The sequence below is a fragment of the Oncorhynchus masou genome, chromosome 3 (genome assembly GCF_036934945.1).
Source record: "Oncorhynchus masou masou isolate Uvic2021 chromosome 3, UVic_Omas_1.1, whole genome shotgun sequence".
Lineage (NCBI taxonomy): Eukaryota > Metazoa > Chordata > Actinopteri > Salmoniformes > Salmonidae > Oncorhynchus > Oncorhynchus masou.
The window spans coordinates 2394009-2406347 of NC_088214.1; the positions used below are offsets into that span (position 1 = coordinate 2394009).

At 44.4% G+C, this 12339-nt stretch overlaps 1 protein-coding gene and 1 pseudogene across 1 annotated transcript in view; both read left to right on the forward strand.

The window, feature by feature from the left end:
* The window catches only part of LOC135518361 (uridylate-specific endoribonuclease C-like), a 19617-nt pseudogene extending 10174 nt beyond the window's left edge, over nt 1-9443 (forward strand).
* LOC135508927 (uridylate-specific endoribonuclease C-like) overlaps nt 1-11200 on the forward strand; it is a 54074-nt gene extending 42874 nt beyond the window's left edge. The window contains exon 6 of the mRNA XM_064929152.1: nt 10996-11200. Within this exon, the coding sequence (XP_064785224.1) occupies nt 10996-11094 (99 nt within the window). The 3' untranslated portion in view covers nt 11095-11200. The remainder of the gene's footprint in view (nt 1-10995) is intronic.
* Nucleotides 11201-12339: the final 1139 nt, after the last annotated feature.

Genomic DNA, 12339 nt, shown 5'->3' on the forward strand with positions numbered 1-12339 from the left:
TAGGTTACCATTATAGCAATGCAGAGGCACCAGCTGAGTATCAACATAGATCTATGTAGGTTACCATTACAGCAATGCAGAGGCACCAGCTGAGTATCAACATAGATCTATGTAGGTTACCATTACAGCAATGCAGAGGCACCAGCTGAGTATCAACATAGATCTATGTAGGTTACCATTATAGCAATGCAGAGGCACCAGCTGAGTATCAACATAGATCTATGTAGGTTACCATTACAGCAATGCAGAGGCACCAGCTGAGTATCAACATAGATCTATGTAGGTTACCATTACAGCAATGCAGAGGCACCAGCTGAGTATCAACATAGATCTATGTAGGTTACCATTACAGCAATGCAGAGGCACCAGCTGAGTATCAACATAGATCTATGTAGGTTACCATTATAGCAATGCAGAGGCACCAGCTGAGTATCAACATAGATCTATGTAGGTTACCATTACAGCAATGCAGAGGCACCAGCTGAGTATCAACATAGATCTATGTAGGTTACCATTATAGCAATGCAGAGGCACCAGCTGAGTATCAACATAGATCTATGTAGGTTACCATTATAGCAATGCAGAGGCACCAGCTGAGTATCAACATAGATCTATGTAGGTTACCATTACAGCAATGCAGAGGCACCAGCTGAGTATCAACATAGATCTATGTAGGTTACCATTATAGCAATGCAGAGGCACCAGCTGAGTATCAACATAGATCTATGTAGGTTACCATTATAGCAATGCAGAGGCACCAGCTGAGTATCAACATAGATCTATGTAGGTTACCATTATAGCAATGCAGAGGCACCAGCTGAGTATCAACATAGATCTATGTAGGTTACCATTATAGCAATGCAGAGGCACCAGCTGAGTATCAACATAGATCTATGTAGGTTACCATTACAGCAATGCAGAGGCACCAGCTGAGTATCAACATATATCTATGTAGGTTACCATTACAGCAATGCAGAGGCACCAGCTGAGTATCAACATAGATCTATGTAGGTTACCATTACAGCAATGCAGAGGCACCAGCTGAGTATCAACATAGATCTATGTAGGTTACCATTATAGCAATGCAGAGGCACCAGCTGAGTATCAACATATATCTATGTAGGTTACCATTACAGCAATGCAGAGGCACCAGCTGAGTATCAACATAGATCTATGTAGGTTACCATTACAGCAATGTAGAGGCACCAGCTGAGTATCAACATAGATCTATGTAGGTTACCATTACAGCAATGCAGAGGCACCAGCTGAGTATCAACATAGATCTATGTAGGTTACCATTACAGCAATGCAGAGGCACCAGCTGAGTATCAACATAGATCTATGTAGGTTACCATTACATCAATGCAGAGGCACCAGCTGAGTATCAACATATAGATTGAACATAGATCTCTGTAAGTTACTGGAAAGAGATGAACATAGATCTCTAGGTTACTGGAAAGAGATGAACATAGATTTCTAGGTTACTGGAAAGAGATGAACATAGATCTCTAGGTTACTGGAAAGAGATGAACATAGATCTCTAGGCTACTGGAAAGAGATGAACATAGATCTCCCTAGCAGTATCTCTATGCTTGTGCCCCCCCCAACAATTTTATACTGTCGCATTATATCTATAGCAAGGGTCTTTTTCTTGCATTGCAATGGGAAAGTACGAGTTCATATCGATGTGTCTATTGCCTGTCTGTGTATTAGTCAAGGTGTGAACCACGAGCTCTCTGAGGTTCTGAACCAGCTGTGGAGTCGGGATACAAACCGTCTCAAACCTGGGACTGACTACACCATCTCCCTGCAGGTACGGATGTCAGGGTTACCATACTACTGCTTGGCTTGTTAATGGACTCTATCTGCAAAGCACTCTGGTAGAGAGAGAATGGCAGCAGGAAACACTCCTCGGGGCCCGATTCAGACATAGGAGCGTGATACACACCTAGGACCCGATTCAGACATAGGAGCGTGATACACACCTAGGACCCGATTCAGACATAGGAGCAGGGCAGGATACACACCTAGGACCCGATTCAGACATAGGAGCGTGATACACACCTAGGACCCGATTCAGACATAGGAGCAGGGCAGGATACACACCTAGGACCTGATTCAGACATAGGAGCAGGGCAGGATACACACCTAGGACCTGGATTCAGACATAGGAGTGTGGGCAGGATACACACCTAGGACCCGATTCAGACATAGGAGCAGGATACACACACCTAGGACCCGATTCAGACATAGGAGCAGGGCAGGATACACACCTAGGACCTGATTCAGACATAGGAGCAGGGCAGGATACACACCTAGGACCCGATTCAGACATAGGAGCAGGATACACACCTAGGACCCGATTCAGACATAGGAGCAGGATACACACCTAGGACCCGATTCAGACATAGGACATTTTTTCCTACATGTTTTGTTGTAAGCTCTTCTCAGTATTTGGTATTCAGATTTACCTTGTGCAGGTGATCAACCATCTCTATAGGAATGGTTACCTTAAGCACATATTTGTAATGAAACCACTAAAAACCCTCCCACTTGGTTCAGTTTTTGTAAACTGGGGGCTTTCAGTACTTTAATCTAAAAGCCATCCCTTTAAATACGGTGTGCCTTTTTTTTAATTAGAATTTTGTCGACAGACTCTATATACTTTATCAAGAGAACAGGGTCAGAACATTAGGATCCATGGAAGGAAGACATCAGAATACTGTATACTCATATCTCAGTTTCAGAACCAATTGGTGGTTTAAAAATAAATAAATCTGATTTTATAGATTATTATGGGGTAGGAATGTAACAACCGTCTGTAATGCCCTAGAGGGTCCCCTAGCAACCGCCTGTAATGCCCTAGAGGGTCCCCTAGCAACCGTCTGAAATGCCCTAAGAGTGGTCCCCTAGCAACCGTCCAAAATGCCCTAGAGGGTCCCTAGCAACCGTCTGTAATGCCCTCAGGGTCTCCTAACAACCGTCTGAAATGCCCTAGAGGGTCCCCTAACAACCGTCTGAAATGCCCTAGGGTCCCCTAGCAACCGTCTAATGCCCTAGAGGGTCTCCTAACAATTGTTAGGGACCCTCTAGGAAATGCCCTAGAGGTCTCCTAACAACCGTCTGTAATACCCTAGAGGGTTCCCTAACAACCGTCTGAATGCCCTAGAGGTAATCCCCTAGCAACCGTCTGAAATGCCCCAGGAGGGTCCCCTAACAACCGTCTGAAATGCCCTAGAGGGTCCCTAACAACGTCTGAAATGCCCTAGAGGGTCCCCTAACAACCGTCTGTAATGCCCTAGAGGGTCCCTAACAACCGTCTGAAATGCCCTAGAGGGTCCCCTAACAACCGTCTGAAATGCCCTAGAGGGTTCCCTAACAACCGTCTGAAATGCCCTAGAGGGTTCCCTAACAACCGTCTGAAATGCCCTAGAGGGTCCCCTAACAACCGTCTGTAATGCCCTAGAGCAGGGGTGTCAAAGTCAAATGGACGGAGGGCCAAATAAAAAATTTAGCTACAAGCCGAGGGCCGGACTGTTCGAATGTTCATTGAAAAATTTTTAAATGACGCATATAGTCTAGTGAACCTAATTGAACCTACTGAAAACCTAACAAATATATTCCAATATGATCAGATAAATAAAGCAATATTTTCTTATGGCTCTGTCAGTAATCTTTAATTTTCAACAGACACAAAAGACAAATTTCCTTTATATAAAAATCATAACATGAACATTAAATGAAAGAAACCGGTATTCAAGGCACCATCAGTAGCCTATATTTTCTATTTTAGCAAAAGTGGGCTAAATTTACTTCAAAGAAAAAAACAATAATAGCAATTTTCTATCATCCACTCCGTAAATGGCCGGGCTGATTTAGCGATCTCTTCTGCCAAAATAAAACTGGCCTTGACAGCAGCCTGGCCTTGTGATTTGGCTTTTTTGAACAGAGCCTGTCGAGATTTGAGGCCCGTTTTAATTCCTCTGCCTTTTGTAGCCTTTGTTCCATGTCCATATTCTTGTTTTGTCCGCGTGTTTCGTTTCATAATGTCGTCTCAGATTATACTCTTTCAGTACCGCCACACTTTCTCCACACAGAAGACACACAGGTTTTCCAGCTACCTCCGTGAACATATGCCTCCGACTCCCACCTTGTTTGAAACCCCGGTTCTCAGTGTCCACCTTCCGTTTTGCCATTTTTGATGGGTATCTGAAAGATTAATTTTACTGTGATGCTGGCGGCTGCTGTCCTAATAAATATTGAAATGAAGCAGCCTACTGCTCGGTGCGTCACCGTTGCATTGTGGGAAATGTAGTATTGGTGCGTGTAAAAGATCTGCGGGCTGCCGGCTTGCTGCGGTCTGCGGGCCGGTTCTAATAATAAATCAAGATCATCCCAGGGGCCGTAAAAAACCTTCTCGCGGGCCGGATGTGGCCCGCGGGCCTTGACTCTGACATATGTGCCCTAGAGGGTCCCCTAACAACCGTCTGTAATGCCCTAGAGGGTCCCCTCACAACCGTCTGTAATGCCCTAGAGGGTCCCCTCACAACCGTCTGTAATGCCCTAGAGGGTCCCCTCACAACCGTCTGTAATGCCCTAGAGGGTCCCTAACAACCGTCTGAAATGCCCTAGAGGGTCCCCTAACAACCGTCTGAAATGCCCTAGAGGGTCCCCTAACAACCGTCTGAAATGCCCTAGAGGGTCCCCTAACAACCGTCTGTAATGCCCTAGAGGGTCCCCTAACAACCGTCTGTAATGCCCTAGAGGGTCCCTAACAACCGTCTGAAATGCCCTAGGGTCCCTAACAACCGTCTGAAATGCCTAGAGGTCCCCTAGCAACCGTCTGTAATGCCAAATAGGGTCCCCTAACAACCGTCTGAAATGCCTAGAGGGTCCCTAACAACCGTCTGAAATGCCTAGAGGGTTCCCTAACAACCGTCTGAAATGCCCTAGAGGTTCCCCTAGCAACCGTCTGTAATGCCCTAGAGGGTCCCTAACAACCGTCTGAAATGCTAGGCTTCTACACCTGCTTGCTGTTTGGAGTTTTAGGCTGGGTTTCTGTACAGCACTTTGAGATATCAGCTGATGTAAGAAGGGCTTTATAAATACATTTGACTTGATTTAGAGGGTCCTCTCACCGCCTGAAATTCCTCCAATTTTAAAATGTATTTTAGATCATTCCACACGTAAGGTGGAAGGAAATGAAAAGCTGATCTTCCTAACTCTCTCTATAAACCAGCGGAGTCCCCAGAGTTAACCAATCCTGTGAACGGGTTTGATAACTGGTCATTTTAAATCTTACCAGTGACATCAGGGAAGTTGGAAGTTTGTGGAGCAGGGCTTTGTAAACAGAAAGAGGGTAATGATGTGATCTACCTGACTTTTAAAGAGGTCCAGCCAATGTTTTGTAACACTGTTAATACATATGTTTTTATTATAAAACCTCAAATTCATTTGTGAAATATTAGTGTTTTTAAATTGTACAAATTGCACTATTTTCCTTTTTGAGATGCGTTATATTTGAAAATGGTATACTCTCTTTTAAAAACATCAGGTTTGTGACGACTACATGCAAGAGATCTGTCATTCATTCATTCCAAAGGAATACCTGGCTGGCACATGTTTCCCCTTGCTTCAGTTCAAGGATAGAAAGGTTAATGAAGTTGCCACTACGTGTACTCTGGTCTGACTCCCCTTAGAGAGGCAGGTAACGTGACTGGGAGCTCGCTATCCAAATAAAGACAGGAAGGACCTTGGCTTATTCAGGGGTTGAGGTCAGGCCCACAGAGTAGTTTTCATGGTGTTGTTGGGAGATGTGATGGTCTTATTCATATAGTATGTTTGTCTATCCAGGGAAAGGCAGGTTACGTGGCCCAGGGTAGTAACACTGCCAGAGCATAGCGGGCTCTCTGTTCGCCTATGTCAACGAGGGCAAACTGAAAAACATCAAGACCTACGCCTGTAAGTCCTTTCTTCCTTCACTCCACCCTTCCTTCACTCCTCCTTTCCTTCACTCCGCCCTTCCTTCACTCCTCCCTTCCTTCACTCCGCCCTTCCTTCACTCCGCCCTTCCTTCACTCCTCCTTTCCTTCACTCCGCCCTTCCTTCACTCCGCCCTTCCTTCACTCCTCCCTTCCTTCACTCTCTCTACCTCCTCTCCTCTCTTCCTGTTATTCAAGGCATAGCCAGTATTTCACAAAGCAGTCTTCAGAGTGATGCTTCGTGGGTGACTGTTGTATGTGTGCAGAGGGTCAGAGTGATATATGCTTCTTGTGTGCAGTGTTTATGCGTCTCCTGGACAACTATGAGATGTCTACAGGCGTGTCGGAGACCGTCACCTCTGAGGAGCTGATAGAGAACGATCTCTTCCTCAATGCCATTCTGGAGACCGAGGTCATGAAGGTAGTGTGTGTGTGTGTGTGTGTGTGTGTGTGATCTGTCTCTGTGTGCCCACAGGTAAAAGTGTGGGTTATAGTCCTTATTGCTTGGTTGAGCACATATAGCTAAGTTCTGTCGTCATTTAGATCCATAGCCAAGACTCCTGGAGACGAGCCCTTAATCTCCATGAGTTAGTCAGATGGTGTTCTGTCACTGTGGACATGTGTTTTGTCTTGTTATTTAGCCTCAGGTGTGGACTCCACAACACACAAAGCAATGTGTACTGACGTGTCGGTCTAATCCGTGTGTGTGTGTGTGTCAGTGTGCCCACAAGTACCTGGTGAGTAAGGGTCACTCCCCGTCAGACCAGCAGCAGTTCAAGAGGCAGCTCTATAACATGTGGTTCAGACTCTACCACCGAGACCGCAGTGGAGGGTGAGTGTGTGTGTGTTTTATTATGCCCACAGTTTGAGCTTATTTTAGTTGTATCAAATCAAATGTATTTATAAAGCCCTTTGTACATCAGCTGATATCTCAAAGTGCTGTACAGAAACCCAGCCTAAAACCCCAAACAGCAAGCAATGCAGGTGTAGAAGCACGGTGGCTAGGAAAAAGTCCCTAGAAAGGCCAAAACCTAGGAAGAAACCTAGAGCGGAACCAGGCTAGTCCTCTTCTGGCTGTGCCGGGTGGAGATTATAACAGAACATGGCCAAGATGTTCAAATATTCATAAATGACCAGCATGGTCAAATAATAATAAGGCAGAACAGTTGAAATTGGAGCAGCAGCACGGCCAGGTGGTCTGGGGACAGCAAGGAGTCATCATGTCAGGTGAGGCATGGTCCTAGGGCTCAGGTCCTCTGAGAAAGAGAGAATTAGAGAGAGCATACTTAAATTCACACAGGACACCGGATAGGACATGAGAAGTTCTCCAGGATATAACAAACTAACCCTAGCCCCACCCCCACAAACTACTACAGCATAAATACTGGAGGCTGAGACAGGAGGGGTCAGGAGACACTGTGGCTCCATCCGAGACTCCCGGACAGGGCCAAACAGGAAGGATGGGTCTTTGCCAAAGCACAGCCCCCACCCACTTTGCCAAAGCACAGCCCCACACCACTAGAGGGATATCTTCAACCACCAACTTACCATCCTGAGACAAGCCGGTATAGCCCACAAAGTTCTCAACCCAAGGGGTTTGTGCCGTGGCAACTGTTCTGACCAGTTGTACCTGTATGTGTGTGAATGAGACAGAGCGACACGCAGAGGGAGAGAGAGGGAGATTTGCAAATAATAGGACATTTTAAAATGTCTTTTATTCTTTTGGAACTTTTGTGAGTGTAATGTTTACTGTTAATTTGTCTATTTCACTTGCTTTGGCAATGTTAACATATGTTTCCCATGCCAGTAAAGCCCTTGAATTGAATTGAATTGAGAGAGTGAGAGAGAGACACACAAGGACCGAGACCGAGAGAGACTGATCACATATTTTTTTTAAACATATTTTCTTATGTTTCCAATACAGTGAGGACTCCTGTGGTTTTGAGCATGTGTTTGTTGGTGAGTCTAAGAAAGGGAAGGAGATCACGTGGGTTCCACAACTGGGTTCAGTTCTATCTGCAGGAGAAGCATGGCAAATGTGGACTACAAGGGTTACAAGGCCCAGGGCAACAGGAACACTGTAAAAGACATTCTAGAACAATCTCCCTAACTTATCAGCATAGTTACATTTCACACAGGTCCATACACAAGATACTTGTTTTCAGAAATGTAGCTCTATGGTTGTTGTCTTGCTCTGGTAATTAGTTCAACTTTTGTGTTTTTTTTTTTTTTTCTTCTTTTTTTAGTATTTACATTTTTACTAACTGATTTCAAGACACCCCAAACTGTGGCCAGCACTGTAAAAACGTCCCAAATCATACATTATATTTAACCGTATGTTACGTGCGGCAGGTAGCCTAGTGGTTAGAGGGGAGGGGCGGCAGCGTAGCCTAGTGGTTAGAGGGGAGGGGCGGCAGCGTAGCCTAGTGGTTAGAGCGTTGGACAAGTAACCCGAAAGGTTGCAAGATCGAATCCCTGAGCTGACAAGGTACAAATCTGTTGTTCTGCTCCTGAACAAGACAGTTAACCCCACTGTTCCTAGGCCGTCATTAAAAATAAGAATTTGTTCTTAACTGACTTGACTCGTAAAATAAAGGTTAAATTAAAATGTACATTATATTTAACTAAATAATATTATATTTAAAAATGTTATGTACACCACATGGCACGTTTATCAAGTTTTATTATAGTCATTATATCACATCTGTGACCTTTAATAACTACACTATGTGTCACGCCTTGGTCATTGTATTTTGTGTTTTCGTTATATATTTGGTTAGGCCAGGGTGTGACATGGGTTTATGTATTGTATTTTCGTATTGGGGTTTGTAGTATTTGGGATTGCGGCTGAGTAGGGGTGTTGTTTAGGTTTGGCTGCCTGAGGCGGTTCTCAATTAGAGTCAGGTGATTCTCGTTGTCTCTGATTGGGAACCATATTTAGGTAGCCTGGTTTTCACTTTGTATTTCGTGGGTGATTGTTCCTGTCTCTGTGTTAGTGTTCACCAGACAGGCTGTATAGGTTTTTCATGTTCCGTTTGTTGTTTTTGTCATTTCATGTATCGTCATTTGTTCTATTAAAAACATGAGTAACCAACACGCTGCATTTCGGTCCGACTCTTCGACAAACGAAGAACGCCGTTACACTATGTGTCAGTCAGATGAGGAAGTCCACATCCTAAAATACCATATAACACATGAATAACGCCTTTATTATAGGGGTGGCAGGGAGCCTTGTGGGTAGAGTTGGGCCTATAACCGGAAGGTTGCTGGGTCGAATCCCAGAGCTGACAAGGTAAAAAAAAAAACCTGTTGTTTTGACCTCTCTGTGCAGCCGGATGAGGATGACCACGCCTGAACCGCAGTTCAGCTGGAAGGGCCTGGTCAAGCCTGTGGGAAGCTCCTTCATCAGGGGTCAGCCCAGAGTTCGAGGTCGCCCTCTTCACCATTCTCCTCGTCGACTGAGAAGGTGAGCGGTTGTTCAAACCTGGGTCGATGAGACTGTTGGCCTGTAGTGCTGAAACCTAGGCCCTAGAAGACATTAGCTTGGGAGCTAGTGCTCAATCTCAGATCTCAGGCTGGGTTACTCATGGTTCCTAGACCACTGATGACGCCTTATCAACCAGCAATCATCATAGCTAACATGACCCCTCCGGTCTGAATAGATAACATGACCCCTCCAGACTGAATAGATAACATGACCCCTCCAGACTGAATAGATAACATGACCCCTCCAGTCTGAATCATCATGACCCCTCCAGACTGAATACATAACATGACCCCTCCAGACTGAATAAACTACTGTTCTCAGTATAACAGTCAGACTGAATACATAACATGACCCCTCCAGGCAGAATCCAGACCCTCCAGACTGACTAAACTACAGTTCTGACCAGTATAACATGACCCCTCCAGGCTGAATACATAACATGACCCCTCCAGACTGAATACATAACATGACCCCTCCAGGCTGATAACTACTGTTCTGACCAGTATAACATGACCCCCAGGCTGAATACATAACATGACCCCTCCAGGCTGAATACATAACATGACCCTCCAGGCTGAATCCAGACCCCACTCCAGACTGAATACATAAATGACCCTCCAGACTGTTCTGACCAGGCTGTATAACATGACCCCTCCAGGCTGAATCATAACAGACCCCCCTCCAGGCTGAATAAAACTGTTCTGACCATAACATGGCCCCTCCAGGCTGAATACATAACATGACCCCTCCAGGCTGACAGTTCTGACCAGTATAACATGACCCCTCCAGACTGAATACATAACATGACCCCTCCAGAGAATAAACTACTGTTCTGAATAAAACTCCAGGCTGAATACATAACATGGCCCCTCCAGGCTGAATATAACATGACCCTCCAGACTGAATACATAACATGACCCCTCCAGGCTGAATACATAACATGACCCCTCCAGACTGAATACATAACATGACCCCTCAGGCTGAATAAACTACTGTTCTGACCAGTATAACATGACCCCTCCAGACTGAATACATAACATGACCCCTCCAGACTGAATACATAACACTGACCCCTCCAGGCTGAATACATAACATGACCCCTCCAGACTGAATACATAACATGACCCTCTGAAGGATAACATGACCCCTCTGAATACATAACATGACCCCTCCAGACTGAATACATAACATGACTCCAGGCTGAATCCAGACCCCTCCAGGCTGAATAAACTACTGTTCTGACCAGTATAACATGACCCCTCCAGACTGAATACATAACATGACCCCTCCAGGCTGAATAAACTACTGTTCTGACCAGTATAACATGACCCCTCCAGACTGAATAAACTATACATAACATGACCCCTCCAGACTGAATCAGCACAGTTCTGGAAAAGGGTTGTGAATTGGGATGCAGCCCAAACGTTGGTGTTGATGAGGAGAACCCTAGCCAGTATATAAATGGGTGGATGTATTGGCTAACGTTAGCCTTGTGGTTTATGTACAGGTGACCACGGCGTGGTGAAGGTGGACGAGTACCTGCTAGGAGATGGTGGTGTATCGTCAGGGGCGTCCATCGGAACCTCCTACCCCAAACTACTCAGCAGCAACAACAGGGACCTGTAGTGGGGAGATCTACGCACCCTGATTCTGAAATCAGGCCCAAATGGAACCTTATTCCCTATGTAGTGCACTGCTTTCAACCAGGGCCCATAAGGCTAGTAGTGCACTATATAGGAATAGGGTTACATGGCTCTGGTCTAAAGTAGTGCACTATATAGGAATAGGGTTCCATATGGCTCTGGTCTAAAGTAGAGCACTATATAGGAATAGGTTCCATAGGGCTCTGGTCTAAAGTAGTGCACTATATAAGGAATAGGGTTCTATAGGGCTCTGGTCTAAAGTAGTGCACTATATAGGGAATAGGGTGCCATTTGGGGCTTAGACAGAATCATCTGTCATGTCGTTTACTGTGTTTTTGACACCATATTGTTATAAGGTTCTCTTTCCATCAAATCCTCAACCTCGTTCCCAGGTTCAATTACTAATTTACAGATCCTGGATCATTCATCATTTGCTCTGAACTATTATAGAAGAGGTTACAGTTGATCCAGGACCAGGATTGTGTCTCTCTCTGCTACCAGCTCTCCTTTTTCTGTCCTGAATATTCAGTTCTGGTCCTTGGTCTTTCACAAAGCAGAGGGCTGTTTTATTTCCTGTTAAGAAACTACTAAAGCATTTTGACAATCCATTAAAACCAAGATTAAAACCAATTAAACCAATATGGTATTAAACTCAATATGGTAAACCAAGATTTACTATGATAGGAACCTGATTGGTCCATTACACAATTTTTTAAATTTCCTAAACTACTAAAGCATTTTGACAATCCATTAAAACCTAGATTTACTAATGATAGAACCTGATTGTCTAACATTATATTAACAGTGTTGTACTCTTGTTTTTAACATATTACTTGTATTTATGATTATTAAGTTTCATTTCTGCTTGAAAGAAAATAAAACATGTTTACAAGTATACAATCTTATTTATTTCAACTTATTTTAACCAGTGGTAGACCAGTTGAGAACAAGTTCTCATTTACAACTGCGACCTGGCCAAGATAAAGCAAAGCAGTTCGACACAAACAACACAGTTACATGGAATAAACATACAGTCAATAACACAGTAGAAAAGCTTCTCCTGAGCTTTTATTTTGAAGATTACAACAAACAATGGTTACAGTACGTCTCCCGGCAGAAAAACAATACAATCATGTCAGACGAGCGTATGTTAAACTACAATTTCATGGAAAGATCTCCGGTTGATTTGACTCAGCTAGTAGGTTACATGAATGATGCATCGAACGTT